Source organism: Frankliniella occidentalis, unplaced genomic scaffold, assembly GCF_000697945.3.
Source record: "Frankliniella occidentalis isolate FOCC.00 unplaced genomic scaffold, Focc_3.1 Scaffold191, whole genome shotgun sequence".
In the NCBI taxonomy this organism is placed as follows: domain Eukaryota; kingdom Metazoa; phylum Arthropoda; class Insecta; order Thysanoptera; family Thripidae; genus Frankliniella; species Frankliniella occidentalis.
Genome location: NW_026267317.1, coordinates 95,553 through 112,473, shown reverse-complemented (window position 1 = coordinate 112,473; position 16,921 = coordinate 95,553). Strand labels below are relative to the sequence as shown.

General features: G+C 41.3%; 1 protein-coding gene and 1 long non-coding RNA gene across 2 annotated transcripts; one reads left to right on the top strand and one right to left on the bottom strand.

Moving 5' to 3' along the window:
* The first annotated feature begins 3,838 nt into the window (after nt 1-3,838).
* Nucleotides 3,839-4,798, top strand: LOC127750452 (uncharacterized). The gene is made up of 3 exons (XR_008011685.1): nt 3,839-3,897; nt 4,245-4,408; nt 4,497-4,798. It is a non-coding gene; the product is annotated as an uncharacterized LOC127750452 (long non-coding RNA).
* A 337-nt stretch (nt 4,799-5,135) lies between these two features.
* On the bottom strand, nt 5,136-5,740 carry LOC127750450 (uncharacterized). Its single transcript, XM_052272152.1, has 2 exons — nt 5,540-5,740; nt 5,136-5,410 (listed from the first exon to the last, which is right to left on the bottom strand). Exons 1-2 carry the CDS (start codon nt 5,715-5,717, stop codon nt 5,229-5,231), a joined length of 360 nt encoding a protein of 119 aa, XP_052128112.1. The 5' UTR covers nt 5,718-5,740; the 3' UTR covers nt 5,136-5,228.
* Nucleotides 5,741-16,921: the final 11,181 nt, after the last annotated feature.

The following is a 16,921-nucleotide window of genomic DNA, read 5'->3' as shown; positions in this document are numbered from 1 at the left end:
ATGCTTTTCGCGAGGCTTTTCGCAACATAATCGTGTATTTTTGTGGCCAAACCTCCCTATACTCCAACGGCTAACCTATCTTTCGGATGTCGTGCTCTCTTATGCATATGTTCAAATTAAGAAAGTGTTTATGGTAAATCTTATATTTTGATCAACAAAAGTTTGTCTCAATCCTGTTCACGATTTGATTTACGAGGGCCAATCTTATGAATCTGAAATTTTCAATTCTTGAACTCAAGTTCTCTTCCACCTCATTTATAAATTCCAGAACGTTTGGTTTTTCTGCACGCAAGGAGAGTGAAACTCTAGATGAGATGAAGAGGAGGAGGGAGAATCGTGCCGTGAAAAAAGGAAAGCTTTCATGCAGAGAACCCACACAAATCTGCCTTGGAACAGCGTGAAATGATGAAAGGGCTGCAATCATCTGGAAAACCCAGTCAACAAAGCAGCTACCATTTACTTTCGGGAGGCATTGGGGATGATCCTATGGGAATCCTTCACAAGTACTACTGGGACGTCCCGAAAGTACATGCCACGGAGTTCTTCAGGATGTGCTTGGCAGCATGTCCTAATTCACATCCCGGATAGGATCTAATTGGGAGGCACTTGTGATTGGATGTACTGAGAAGTTACTCCTCAGGACATACCAACAGTGGAGCTCCGAAGGGATGTCCCACCGAGGTGCTACTTAGCATGTCCCCAGACAGAACATACCATCCCAGTACCTCCTTAGGTGGACCTGCTCATCTGCTGCTAGGGATGTCCCACCGAGGTGCTACTTAGTACGTTCCCAGACAGGACATACCATCCAAGTACCTCCTTAGGTGGACCTGCCAATGTGCTGCTAGGGGCGCAACAGTGGGGTTCTACCCAGCATGTTTTAGTAAAGACATCACACGTGGGAGCTACCACAGAATGTCCCGACGATACTGCCCCGAAGGGCATCCTTTAAAGGTTCTGCTTAGTATGTTCTCGAGCGAATAGAATTTTATGTAGCTACCAATTTCTGACGGCTTATTTAAGCAAAAGTGGTAATTGGGTGTATTGTTTTGCTAAATGAGAACAAAAGTTCACACTGGAGTGTAGCTGTGTAAGTTAGGATGTTTTTAAAATTTAAATAGGATAAAAGTTGGAAGGGGAGTGGGAAACGAACTAAATAAACAGAATATAATTTCAAAAAATGCAAAATAAAAGGTTAGTAGCAGTATTATAATTTGCGCCTACGCCAAGTCGGCGCGACCTCATCGCAACCCAGTAACGTCCTGGGGAGGTCCCTAGGTGGTCCCCGGGAGGTCTGGGCGGTGCCCGGCACCCCGTGGCATGACATCCTGTTCCTCAAGCCATCCTCCCATCTCGTCTCCGTGGCCCAGTGGGCAGCGTGGGCGGCCAGTAACCCCACAATGAATGAAATTAAATCCACCTGCCATCTATACTATCTACTATCTATCTACCTTGACCGAGTGGTTGTGCACCCGCTTCTCCTTCTTCGCCACCTTCATTTCGCCCTACTCCTTCTCCTGGGTCATCTTCTCCTTCTGCTCTCATATCTGCTTCCATTTCTTGTTGAGTGAAGTCTAATCAGTGTACCTGACCTGACTGGGTTTGGCGAAGTGCAGTGAGTATTGTAGGTGTAGACTGTTTTGGAATCGCAAAACACACTCCCCAAACTCCCCTTCCCCTGGCCCAGCGTCAGCCAGCGCCTTGCCTGCAGTCGGCGGTGGCTGCCCGGCTCGGTCAGACGGCTGCGGCTGGACCGACAATCGAGCCGGCGTTCGGCAGCGCATAGTGTTGTCTCACTCCCACACCGCCTGTCAGCCGATCACGGCTGCTGGGCAGCCGCCTCAGTCAGCCGAGCGGTCCGAAAGTCCGAATATAGTTACCTCCCGCTTGGACTTTGGGGCAAGGAAAGAACAGGAAAAAAGAATTTAAAAAAAAATAAAATCATATGTGATAGACGTAATTTCATAAAACCAACGTTATTTTCCAAATTAATTAAGTTAAAGATGGTCAAAATACCTTCTTCGATTCGACTGTGTGAGCCACGTCCTTCGCGAAAAAGTCCTTGGACTCCTGGGCGTCAGCCACTTTGCCCTGAGCAAGTGATAATAGCTTGGACTGTAGGGCAAGGAAAGAACAGAAAGAACGGATTAAAAAAAAATAACCATATGTGATAGACGTAATTTAATTTCCAAATTTATTGAGTTAAAGATGGTCAAAATGCCTTCTTCGATTCGACCGTGGGAGCCACGTCCTCCGCGAATAAGTCCTCGGACTCCTGGGCGTCTGCCACTTTGCCCTGAATAAGTGAAAATGGAGATTTTTTTTTAAATGTACACAAATATAATCTGCAAAGTTATGGTGGCACAACTTGACGCACCTCTGTTTCGGATCCACTCTCCTCCTCCTCCGAGCTGGCCTCTGATTCCGCGGCGGGAATGAGGTCTTCATAGGACTAGCTCGAATCGCTGTCGGGATGCTCCAACGATTTTTGGCGGCCAAGGCCCTTAGGCCCGTCGTCGTCGGAATCTGTGTAATACCTCTAACTCTGTGGCAGCAGCCAGCCCCTCCGATAGCAACCGACCCCAATAATCAGCACTGTAGATCAGGAGGGAGGGGGAAGGGTTGTGACGTCATCTCGCGGGTGCATAATACAACAATTGTTAATTTAATTCTAGTGCAAAAGATTACCTTTGACTGCCAAAAACAGTTCTAGAGGTAAGGGAGAGCGGGGTACCATGATCCCTTTTTTGTTTTAGGCCTACTCTCCCCTATAGTGGTAGATGGCAGCTGGATCATGGGCTCAGGTGGGAGGTATGTCTCTTAGATACAAAATGCTTAGGAAATAATATCTCTCAATCAAACCATTTCTGAGCTGGGGATAAAATATTGGGACCCTGCATTATGTTCATGGTACCCCACCTATGGGGTACGATGATCAGTAGGTGGGGTACGATGATCATGCATATTTGTGTCCTAGATAGACACCCAAAAAATCCGAAAAAAAATCTTTGAAACTCAGCGAAGGGATTTATGACAATGTCATTGCCAGGGAATCCTGTGGGAAGCGGCCCTTTTCTAGACAGCGCCTAGGAAACGTGTGACCCCACAGCCGCTAGCGTCAAAACCTAATTTTGTTAAAATCAAAATCTGGTTAATGATTTGGATTCAGCTCGTCGAAAGAAAACGAAAGTGTCTTACACGCCGAGACGATCGGAGGCAAAATGCCAGTTATTGACGTTCAAAGTGACAATAAGTGCCAAAAATGACCTACCCCTATAAAAATGAAACGAGTGCGGTGGGAGTGCGTGGCGAGTGCGAGTCGAGTGCGAGTCGAGTGCGGCAGCGAGTGCGAGGCGAGTGCGAGTCGAGTGCGAGGTGAGTGCGAGGCGAGTGCGTCGCGAGTGCGCCGCGAGTGCGTCGCGGGTGCGGTGCGGTCGGCAGTCGGTAGCAAGGAAAAGACGGTGGCGGGGGGAGGGAGGGACAGCATCGGGGAATGTCCGGGAATGCCCGCCTGTTTTGCCTAATCGCCATCGCTCCTCCGCGCCTGCGAGACTCAGGGTAGGCCACCCCTCAGTACACGCATGCACTTCAGGCAAAATGTTGCCTACTTGTCAGGCGCCATGGGAGCTTGCATACGCAACGGCGAATGAAGGACATACTTTCTGGATGATTCCCAGTCGCAAGTCGCAAGTCGGAAATCGGAAACCACGAGTCGCAAGTCGGAAATCGCTGACTGGATAACTTCCAGTTTAAACGTACGACACGATCGCGGTGCCGGCGGTGCCTCTGCGCGCGCAGGTGAGATCACGTGACGTTTTTCGTCATGTATGTTTTGTTTTCGCTTTGCTCAGCACAGCAGACAACCAACGGACAACTAAGCCGACCCGTCTCGACGCAGTACTTATCTTTTTATATATTTTATTATTATAAAACACGTTGATTACACTTCATTGGTCGTCCTGATTCCATTTTCATTTTTGCCAATACGAACGTACTTGATGTGGTCTACCTGGGGTTATCTACGGGTCTCTGACCTATGTTGCTTAGATTACTTTAACCTATACCAAACTTGAGTGAAACGCTACGAATTTCAAGCTGATTGTAGTTTATTTATGACAAACGCTCTACTGACCTCTGGGGAAACAAAACGACTGGCTCCTGAACCATGATTTTGCTGCCTCAGGCTTTGACATGGCATGTGTGAGGACTGGAAACATTAATAATTAATTGTCTTGTGCTTTCAGGTAATCATGCTTGCCCAGATTTGTTTTGGGTGTGCCCATCACTCAAAGACACATTCCACAGGGACAGGATCACAATGCTAGTGAAGAAGACTTAAGATCACGGTCAACAATATCAGCAAATGCAGCTGATCGTCAAAATCAAGAAGTCTCCCTTTGATTGAGAGGTTAGCTACATTTACAATGTTTTGTATCATCATCTATTGTTATTTAAACCAGTGCATTGTTATTCTAAATGTCTCTCCATTGTTTCAGACACCAGAGCTGCAATGCACAAGTACATTGTCACAACGAGTCCAGGAGGACCAAGCGATTCTTTTCCCATACCAGGGTCAGACCAAAGATGATGTTACGTTGCCCTTTTGAAATTTCTAAATCTTGTAGCTCTTGTACAAAGTGAGGTATTTCTAGGTGTTATAAGGTTTCATTTAAAACTCAACATCCGCACCTTGAACAAAATTTGTAAAATACCATACTCGAGATCTTAGTCAAATCTTGATGAGAGCAGCAAGGGATCAGGCAAACGGTAGCTATCAAATAAATTAATTTCTGTTTAATGAATGATAAATTTTTATTGACTAGATTTAATAAGGTAAACTTAACATCACACAGGGACATCTGTTGTTAAAGAGTTGAAAAATAATTACACAATACCACAGATATGTACCTTAATAGTTGACAAAAAATAAATCTGGAATTAAAGGTTGTATTTAAACTGTTTATGTGTGTACAATCAACAATTCAGTAATGTAAACAAAATTATCACTTCTCAATTCATTTTCCTTTTAACATATGAGGTAAAATTGAGTGTAAATAACAAAATATCACAAAAGAATGTATTCTTATAGAAAACTAAAATTTCATTATGAATTTAAAACTATCACAGTTCTAGGATGTAGCAATTCTTTTTGTATGTCAATCACATTGAAATGCTACTAAAAGGTACCATCAACAATTGTACCTTGTAACTTTCTATTTTCTCTTATCTTAAGTTGTTGACTCTCTGCCTTTACGTTTCTTTATTGGGATTCCATTTTTGATCTTTTCCTCGCGAGCTTCTGCTTCCTTGCGCCTGTTCCTTTTCTTAAGTCTGCACGCATCGTAAATGTAGAGTCTTATTGAAGCATCATCCTCTTTATGCTCTAGCGGGAGTCTCACGTTAAGAAATGCTTAAAAAAATAAATAACAAAAAGGTTCAGTGTAGTTGGCCTGTCAAATACCTGCTGGTATAGCACATTTTTTTATTTTTCTCTTGATCAAGAAACTGTGAGGGGTGAAGAATACAAATTATTACTTACTTCTGAATGCCTCAAAGAAATCTGGGGGGATGTTTGTTTTTTGTACATTTTTTCTGAAAGGCTCTGGTAGAAGCTTCTTTATGAGAAATGTGACCATCTGCCGAGGGTTTAAACTATTTCCTATTTTCTGTCCCTTCGTTGGATGAAGCAAGGGTAGGCAGCAGTACTCTGATCTCATGATGTAGAGCTTTGTATTAGGCGCAAAGTTGTACTGCAAAATTAGAAGGTAAGATAAGGCATGACTAGCAAAGAATCAAATGACAATTGCTGTGTTGCTCCTTTTAAACTTGCCTTTTCATCTGGACCACCAGGTTGAAAGCATTCCAGCTGATTAACATCAAACGCCCACTCAGTATTGGCTATTGTTGATTCTGTCACAAATAATTAATGGAAAGTAATTAGCTGGTATATTATAAAACATGTTCATAAAACTACAATGAAGATTGCAATTGAAAACAAACATATTACCAGCAGTATCTGCTTCCAGCTGCACATGATGAGCACCTATAAAAATTAAAAGGAAATCGATTTAATAAATATTCTGATTCAGACTAAAGAGTTTGTGCCCATGAGTTTAACTTGGAAATTACTTGGTGTGGGTGGTTGAAACGAAGTCTGACCTGGTAGTTGACCATGATCAGGCTCTGATACTTGTAAAGCATGTGGCCTTTCATACTGGTCAAGACCCCCTGGGTTTGATTCACCTGTATTTGAGTCTTTGAGAATTTTAACATCATAGGTATGTCACAAATATCTTATGAACTTTTTAAAGTAGTGGGTTTGACAGAAAGGATGTTGCAATCCTTATACTTTCCTTGTTTACTAACTTAGAGAAAGAGATCTTACCTGGAACAACCAACTCACTCTGGCTCCGATAGTTTCCAGCATCAGACAATATTTTTTCTGAGTGTTCGTTTGATTCGAAAATGTTTGAGACTCGCTCTGTGTTACCTGAAAGAAATTGGTTATCAATCCATCAATTTAGTTAGACTTATTTTCACACTCAGAAGTGTAGTAAAAGCAGATATTACTTTCATTTAAAAGAGCCAAAGGAGAAGGAGATCTTGGAATAGCCGACTCATCAGTGGTTCCTTTGTCAGATAATATTTCTTCTGAGTTTTCTTTGTTTATTTCTGGACTGTTTGTGCCTTGTTCTGTAGTTGTCAAAGAAATTAGTTATCAATCCAATAATTTTTAGTTAGGCTTATTTTCATTCTAGCCAAGTGTCAGTTCCCATAGAAAAGTAATAAAAGCAGAAATTACCTTGATTTAAAACAGCCAAAGAAACAAGTATTCCGTTTAAAGGTGAAAACGATGATCCCCTATTTAGTGGCACTTTGTCTGATGTTTCACTCGGACCTAAATAACACTTAATACAAATAATATGCGGCTTCCACTTCAATATTTTTTTTGAACACATTTTGTATCAGCAAATCTAGTCCCAGATGGAATCAGGGCACCTAAGTAAAAATAATTATAATGAAAAAAATAAAAATAACATGACTCAGCAGAAATTACCTGGAGAAACACTTTCAGTCGGATAATCAAAGCTTTCTAAAGATTTAGCAGCAGGCGGAAGCAGGTTGCAGCTATTAGCTGATTGATTTTGAGCAGAGACATTAATTTGAGAAAAGTCAGGTGGCAGGTAGTGGCTATTAGCTGATGGATTTTGAGAGGCATTACAAGAACTAAAATCAGGCGGCAAGTAGTTGCTGCTAGCTGATAGATTCGGAAAATAATTAGAACCCGACTGACGTGCTGCTGTGGATGTGGTGAGATTAGGCACTACTGACTCTGACTCTGTTCTGTCAGATGTACCAGATGGTACGCTCATTAATGATTGATCTTAACATAAATAAATTTTAAAAATTAGAACCACAAGAAAGTAGATTCTACTCATTTTCACTTGTTTAGAAATACTATACCTATTGTTCTCTCCTTCATGAAAACATGGCCCCCAGAAACCACATTCTCAATTGTCTGTAAATTTTCCCTCTTTCTCTCTTCTACACTTTTTGGATTTTCTCTCTTCTCTCTTTTTTTTGCGAGGTATTCTTCAGCATTGCAATTGGGATCTATCAGGCCAGTCTTCAATAATCTTATGCAATACAACATGTCAATATCTCCTGCAATAAATAACGAACTGTTAAATAAAAACTTAATTTGGAAAATCAGAAAGAATATTTACTTTAAACGAAATTTCACAGAATAATTATATGGAACAATACTTACTTCCAAAGTCAATTACAAAGCACTCATGCTTGCTTTTGTCATCTGAAGAAACCCAATCAATTGGATTTGGCACTTTGCATGAAGTGCCGACTGATCTTGATTTTTTAGGTATGGATTTTGTGCAAACAACACCTTTTGTTTTATCAGTGTATAAAACCAATGTGTACGGAAAATCAATTTCTATCTGGTCTGCTGCTGATTTAGGAGTCGTTGTGGCTCTGCTGGTCTTGCGGCGTGCAGCAGCTGGACCCATGATGCATATGAAAGTAATCCTACCTCTGGAGGTAAATTATCAAAACAAAGATCATCTAACCCTCATTTTAACAGTTACAACTAGAGGAGACTAGGGTACTTGGGAATTTAAGAGATTACCCTCATGCTTACCTATACAGGTTTTCAATGTCAAAGAACAGTCCCTTCAAAATGCAACAATAATTTTTTTTGATAGCTTAAAGTAGTTACAAAAGTCAGTCAATTGTAAATCAAATACAGTTAAGTCTTTAGAAAGAAACTTCGAACCATCCACCCGCCTTTTCTCGAGATCCGCCACAAGGTATCAACGGCTACCATAATTTGAATACTTCAGCGGCAGCGACAGGAAGGCGAACCTCACTAACAACATTCGAGCAATATATCCATGATAGTACCATGGGGTTATTTCACTGCTAAAATGATAGATTGATGACAAAAGAAAAGATTTTAAAGAAACAAAATTTCTGTGCTTGAGGATATTGAAACAACAATGGTTTAATTCAAAAAAAGTTTAATTTTAAAGAAAGTTTAAAGTAATTTTTGGGGGGGTTTGGTTGGCTGCACTGCCTGCTCAGATATTTAAAGCAATGGATGGACACATGTCCTGCATAGGTTAAGAAGTTTAATAATAAGAAGTTCTCAAAAAGGAGATTTGGTTTGAAAGACACACAATGTCTTCAACTAACAATGATTAAGAAGATGGAAGGGAGAAAGGTAAATTTGCATAACTAGACTCCTCCTAATTTCAAAGCTTGACTTGTTTGCCTCTCCCCCATTGCATATCCACTCATTTAGATTGCACAAAAAATAATTGTTGTTAATTAACTCTCAACAGGTGTCAATGAGAATTATCTCACCTATCCATCTATGGCACCTTTACAGAATAATCCAGGTCTTGAGTTTCTATCATTCCCTTCCTCATCTCAACTGCCTGTGCAGCATCTTGAGACAGGCTTCAGTCAAGGTAAAAATATAATTTTGTTCATACAAAAATTTTACTAAAATTATTTTTCTGCTATTTTCAATTTTATCTGAAACATTTGTGGTTTATTTTGTCCAGGTGCAAGTGATAATTATCTCACCTATCCAACACTCCCACCTCCACTTATTCAGAATACCGCTGGTCACCAATTTCAATCATTCCCTTCGTCCCCTTGTCAACTTGAGGCACACTACAGTCTAGGTAAGAATACAATTTTGTATCTTGATAATTTTTTCCTAGGAAACATTTATTTTAATTATCATTTAATAGCTCCAGGTGCTAATGAGATTAATCAAGCTAATCTGTCTTCACAAACACCTCTCATAAGATTAAATGAAATTGTAAAGTGTGATGCTGATATTTTAGTGAGTTTTTGTTATTGACTACAGGTGCTGGTGGGAATCATCAGACCTTTCCATCTCTGCCCTCTCCTCCTCCTTTCCAGAACGTCAATACAGCTTCGTTTCAAGGTACTTAAAGTTGGAGTCTTTGTCGTACAATTAGTTGTTTTTTTACGCATTACCTAATTTTATTATTTTCTATCTTTAGATTTAGATGATCAGTTTCTAAAGTATTCATCCCCACCACCTCCATTATTATCTTCAAATATTTTGACTTCTCAAGGTATATTTTTTATTTTATTTTTTCAAGTTCAATCAATGCAAGTGATAGCAGTGTTTCCTACTATCTTGGCCAACAATCACCTGGACAGATACAAATAATTTATTTTTATAGCACCTGTGTTACCATCCACTAATGTCCTATATTTGATTCATATTTCACAGGCAAAACAGCAGGGCCTTTTGATCCATTACAACAGTCATATTTCTCAGGCAATTCAGGGCCTTTTGATCCAATGCAACAAATGCCTCCTATGCAGAATCCTGAATTACAACCAGGTAAAACTATTGTGATTCACCAAAGTGTGTGGGAATTTAACTCATATTTAACTAATCCTTTTTTTTTGCATATCAGGTATACAGCCATCATCAGAAAATGCAAATCTTTCTTTGCCTTATTTTCCATCAGGCATTTTTCCAATTGATTTTCCTGGTGAGCTAAGATTTGATGACAACACAACGCCTGACTATTTGAACTGGGACACGACAGATGAGAATGTAGATCAAATGGAAGCATTGTTAGAGGAAGAATTAGCATTCGAAAATTCTATTTACAGCAAACCGGTATACAATGGAGCCCCACTAACTCTCCATGAGTCCTTAGTTTCAATACTCAGTGTGGCCTTAAAATATTCTCTTTCTGGACAATTGATTAATTCCATCTTAGGTCTTATTGACCTCCACCTTCCTAGAGAAGATAACATCTTCAAAAAATCATTGTACCTGTTTAAAAAGTACTTTTCAGAGATAAGAGGCTACTCGAGTTATACTTATTACTGTTCCAAATGTCTGGAAAAATGTGATAAATCTAGAGGCTGCCTTTCATGTGAGAAAAAGACACCTCTATGTTGTTTGATACTCCTCTCTGTGGTGGACCAGTTAAAAGCCTTAATGGCAAGAAAAGGGTTTTATTCCAAACTGGTTCCTTTACGTTCAAGATTTAACACATCAGGCTATGCTGACATTTATGATGGTGAGCTTTACAAAGATTATGTGAAAAACAATTACATTGGAGAACTCCCTAGCCTGTCTTGTGAGTGGTACACTGATGGTGCAGAAATGTTCAAATCTGCTCACATCAGTGTTTGGAACCTCTTCTTGTCCATCAATGAGCTGCCATATTGTGAAAGGTATAAGAAGAAAAATTTACTCATACCCGCTTTGTGGGTTGGCCCTGCTAAGCCGCCTACAAATTTATTCTTTGATGCTGCTAAACCTGAGCTCACTAAGTTGGGATCGGGAGTTGAAATGGAGATTGCCGACCTTGGCACATCAGAAGAAGTCTCTTTAAAAGTTACTGGTGGTACAGGCGACACTCCAGCGAGAGCTTTAGTTTTAAATATGGTGGCTCACAATGGGGAGTATGCATGTCAATGCTGCTTACAGAAAGGCAAGTGTAGAGACAACTGCCCTGGTTCAGTTAGAGTGTTCCCATATGATGAAAATCAAATGATTGCAAGAACTAAAGAAAATTTTGAAAGTCATGGAAAATGGGCACGTAAATTAAAAAATATTGACCCTTCAAAAACATACATGGGATTACATGGTACTACACCTCTGTCAGATTTCACCATTGATCCGATACGGGGAACTGGAATAGACATAATGCACAATTTATGGGGTGGCTGTGGGAAATTAAACCTCAGTTTTTTTGTGGACGCCTCTTCTAAGTATTCTTCTTTACCTTGTCATTTAAATAAACTCCAAAGAGAGTTAGTGGATGATAGGCTGCTTAAAATCAAGCCCCCTCACTACTTGACTAGAGTCCCCAAGAGTATCAAGGAAGTAGCTTCATGGCAAACATCTATTCACAAGTCTATGTGCCTGTACTATGACTTGCCTGTTTTGCAAGACATTGTCAAGGAAGACTACTTCATTCACTACTCCACACTTGTTGCAGCAGCTCAAATAATAAATTCAGATGTGATAACACCTGATGATCTCAATGTGGCTGATTTATTATTTAAGAAATATGTATCGCGTTTCCCTGACCTCTACCAGGGTGATACATACATGACAATTAATGTTCACTTACTCCTTCACTTGGTTTTCATTGTCCATCAAAAAGGCCCTGCTTGGGCTAGTGCCTGTTTTCCACTGGAAAGCGTTAATGGTGAAATTCTGAAGTTGATTCATGGGCCGAGATATCCAGAGATGCAAATTGTTTCATCTCTTCATATGAGTTTATGTCTTGAAGACTTGGTTAACAATTTACCAACCAGTGCAACAAAAGATTTCTGCTGTGATCTACTTTCCACTACCGAAAATTGTAAGCAGTTTAAATTTGGAGAAAATGTTATCCAAGGAAAATGGCAGCAGCTCGAGAGACAACCTCCTGAATATTTAAAAATGTTGATATCTACTCATCCATCTCTTCAAGACTTCCACATCACTACATTTAATTACCTGAGAAGGAAGAAAATCTTGTACGCTGCCGAGTCATTCAGAAAAACTCAAGCTCGAGACTCAAGTGCAATTCTCTACAGTTACAATAATAGTACAAGAACAGGAATCATAAAGGACTTTATTAGAGCATCTCAGTGTCAATGCAAAGCTTGTCTCTGTGATTGTAGATTGTTTGCTGTGGTCCAGGAACTAGAAGTGGTAGAGGTTTTCAAGACATTAGTACCTGATGTGAACGTTCCCAACACACATCAGTACCGAAGACAGGAAACATTCATCCTTCTTCCTGTTTGTGATCTCATTTCTGTAAGTGTCAAAATGGATATTGGATCCAGACTTTATATTTCAAAAAGATCCAACAATCAGGAAATAGAATAAATTATAGAATATTATTTTGTATATATGTTACTGAATTGTTCATTGTACACACACAAAAAGTTTAAATACAACCTTTATTCCAGATTTATTTTTTGTCAGCTATTAAGATACATATCTGAGGTACTGTATAATTATTTTTAAACTTTTTAACTACAGATGTTCCTGCGTGATGCTATTAAATCTAGTCAATAAAAATTTATCATTCATTAAACAGAAATTAATTTATTTGATAGCTACCGTTTGCCTGATCCCTTGCTGCTCTCATCAAGATTTGACTAAGATCTCGAGTATGGTATTTTACAAATTTTGTTCAAGGTGCGGATGTTGAGTTTTAAATGAAACCTTATAACACCTAGAAATACCTCACTTTGTACAAGAGCTACAAGATTTAGAAATTTCAAAAGGGCAACGTAACATCATCTTTGGTCTGACCCTGGTATGGGAAAAGAATCGCTTGGTCCTCCTGGACTCGTTGTGACAATGTACTTGTGCATTGCAGCTCTGGTGTCTGAAACAATGGAGAGACATTTAGAATAACAATGCACTGGTTTAAATAACAATAGATGATGATACAAAACATTGTAAATGTAGCTAACCTCTCAATCAAAGGGAGACTTCTTGATTTTGACGATCAGCTGCATTTGCTGATATTGTTGACCGTGATCTTAAGTCTTCTTCACTAGCATTGTGATCCTGTCCCTGTGGAATGTGTCTTTGAGTGATGGGCACACCCAAAACAAATCTGGGCAAGCATGATTACCTGAAAGCACAAGACAATTAATTATTAATGTTTCCAGTCCTCACACATGCCATGTCAAAGCCTGAGGCAGCAAAATCATGGTTCAGGAGCCAGTCGTTTTGTTTCCCCAGAGGTCAGTAGAGCGTTTGTCATAAATAAACTACAATCAGCTTGAAATTCGTAGCGTTTCACTCAAGTTTGGTATAGGTTAAAGTAATCTAAGCAACATAGGTCAGAGACCCGTAGATAACCCCAGGTAGACCACATCAAGTACGTTCGTATTGGCAAAAATGAAAATGGAATCAGGACGACCAATGAAGTGTAATCAACGTGTTTTATAATAATAAAATATATAAAAAGATAAGTACTGCGTCGAGACGGGTCGGCTTAGTTGTCCGTTGGTTGTCTGCTGTGCTGAGCAAAGCGAAAACAAAACATACATGACGAAAAACGTCACGTGATCTCACCTGCGCGCGCAGAGGCACCGCCGGCACCGCGATCGTGTCGTACGTTTAAACTGGAAGTTATCCAGTCAGCGATTTCCGACTTGCGACTCGTGGTTTCCGATTTCCGACTTGCGACTTGCGACTGGGAATCATCCAGAAAGTATGTCCTTCATTCGCCGTTGCGTATGCAAGCTCCCATGGCGCCTGACAAGTAGGCAACATTTTGCCTGAAGTGCATGCGTGTACTGAGGGGTGGCCTACCCTGAGTCTCGCAGGCGCGGAGGAGCGATGGCGATTAGGCAAAACAGGCGGGCATTCCCGGACATTCCCCGATGCTGTCCCTCCCTCCCCCCGCCACCGTCTTTTCCTTGCTACCGACTGCCGACCGCACCGCACCCGCGACGCACTCGCGGCGCACTCGCGACGCTCTCGCCGCGCACCCGCGACGCACCCGCGACGCACTCGACGCGCACTCGGCAAGCACTCGGCGCGCACTCGCGAGGCACTCGCCTCGCACTCACCTCGCACTCGACTCGCACTCGCCTCGCACTCGCTGCCGCACTCGACTCGCACTCGACTCGCACTCGCCACGCACTCCCACCGCACTCGTTTCATTTTTATAGGGGTAGTGTCACTTTGAACGTCAATAACTCTTGTATTTTGTCTCCGATCGTCTCGGCGAATAAGACACTTTCGTTTCCTTTCGACGAGCTGAATCCAAATCACTAACCGGATTTCGATTTGAACATAAAAAGCTTTGACGTTTGCATGATCATGGTACCCCGAAAAAAACTGCTCATCGTGCCCCTAAAGACAACTTTTTGGTCTACAGAAACCTGAGTTAACCTCAGGTGTTCTAAAAAATCGCGTCCAGTCGTATTTTATGGTAAGAACGTTACAGAAGGCAGGGAAAACGTCGCTTGTACTGTCGGACTCAGCATTCGGCTCTAAAAAAAAATATCCCGAATAATTTTATGCTCGATTTACCTAAATTGGTCTCTTTAAATTTATGAACCTCTCCCTTTCTCGTCGTACGCGCCATGCGACTTCGCGCTCTCGATAAAAACATCCGCTGGCACACCCCCTATCAACGTCTTACAGGTTGGTGGCGGGCGGTGACATCATTGGCGCGTAAATTCAAAATGCTCATCGTGCCCCATGTTCATGGTATACCCCGCTCTCCCTTAGTGTGGCACCTGTCAGGTGAATCATGAGATGTGGCGGCACCAGCCACCAGCTCCTTTAAAATATGGGCAGTAAACTCTTGGGGAATCATGTGATTGTCATGCCCTGCGGCACTTTTCGCACATATTTGGGGACGTCAGGGGTTTTTGGAACGACCCCTGGCATATTTGCCAGTTGGGTTTTAGAAATGTACACTTCGTTTTGACCTATTTTTATCTATTATTAAAAACGAAAGGTAAGTAGTCTGAATCCAAGATGAAATTCTATTCGATATAATTGAACTTAAAATAAACTAATCATCTCATTACCATTTTAGAGGCAAAGAAGGGGGTTCTGTAGACCAATGTTTAGTATTCGTCTTCTTGCCTTTGCTGGATGGGACAAATAAAATATTAGAACATTGAAGGTATAAGGGAAAGTAAAAACCACTTACTCACCTTCCTCAGCTAGTGCTGGAAACACTGCAATCCTTGCTACAAAATCTTAAACTACAGGGGTGTCCAACTGGTTTTCTCGATTACTCTCAGTCAGTTGCTGTAAATTTAAAATTTCGTACAACGTAAAAATTGTTTTAAAGAATAAAAATTTGGTGTTAAATGGGTAGATATTAGATAATACAGAGTCTTGCACCTGGACGTTTGCAGTGGGTTGGGCTGTTAACATTCCAGTTGCTGAAGAAGACTCAGTGATTGTTTGACTTCCTCCAATAGGTGATTGGCTGAGCGATTAGCGAAGCCTATTACTCCGTCTGGTCGGAAAAAACTTTTTCTGTCTGTCTGTCTGTCTGTCTGTGTGTCTGTCTGTGTATCTGTCCGCACGAAAACTCGAAAACGAATTGAGCGAGCGACCTGGGATTTTCAGGGTCGTTTTGTATCATAAAAAGACAGATCGAGTTCGAAGATGAGCATTCTAGCTCAAAAATTGGATTTTTAAATCAAAAACTACAGGTCGCAATATGTATTTTTGTCAAATATTTTTTTATGGTTTCCTAAGGGGTAACTCATCAAAGTAGAGTCCCGTGGACGAAAATTTTGTCCGTTTTGCTCTAGTTCAAACCGTTGAGGCGCTAGAGGGTGTTTTTGACGAAAATAAGCGAAAAAAATGTACAACCCTGCATGATTAGTCGAAGTGACGGGCGTTGACGGGCCGGAGGCCCGTATCTTTGTGCACATTTTTGCACTACCACACTCGGGTGTCAGCGCCGCAGGCCAAGGTAGATGTATGCCAGGCGCGTCGCAGCGTAACAGTGTTTCGTGAGGTATCGCGAAGCCTGTTACGCGAGACGTGGTCTGGCGTACATCTACCTTGTATGTTGGGTAACAACGAAGAAATGCTGGTACCAGCAGGTTGATCATCAGTTTAAGATCGTGGCACTATGTTGCTAAAGTGTGTTGGCACACTGGTTGGCTGAGTGATTAGCGAAGCCTATTACTCCGTCTGGTCGGAAAAAACTTTTTCTGTCTGTGTGTGCGTCTGTGTGTCTGTCCCCACGATAACTCAGAAACGGATTGAGCTAGCGACCGAGGATTTTCAGGGTCGTTTTGTACTATATAAAGACAGGTCAAGTTCGAAGATGAGCATTTTTTGCTCAAAAATTGGATTAAAAAAAAAGCAAAGACAACGGGGTCCCAAAAATGACGTTTTTTGAAGACATTTTTTTAATGGTTTCCTACGGGTTATGTCAACAAAGTAGAGCTCTTTGGGCGAAACTTTTCTCCGTTTTGCTCTAGCTCAAACCGTTAAGGCTTCGAGCTCAATAACTGACCAAGATATGGGCGAAAGACGCGTCGCCTCAGTCGAGAAGTTTGGCTGGGACGACTATATGCCAGGTGCGTCACAGCGTAACAGTGTTTCGTTTCGTGAGACATCGCTGGTTGCTCCTCTCTCAGGCAAAAAGCTACCAAAAGTGTTTACCCTCAGTGATTAGTGAATTTTAGACTATTTAGTCGTTTTGAAGGATCTGGCTCTCTGTATTCGGATATCTTATGTTCTTGTTATGTGCTAGGTTAGGTCAATGTTTCGTTGACTGTGAAGAACAAACTGATCACCCTGTCAACTGTTCTCACAGATAAACGCCCAGGAAGCTGCCTATTTAAAGGCCAGGAGGAGGGAGGAAAAGGCGGTACTCCTAGGAACCAGGGAGGT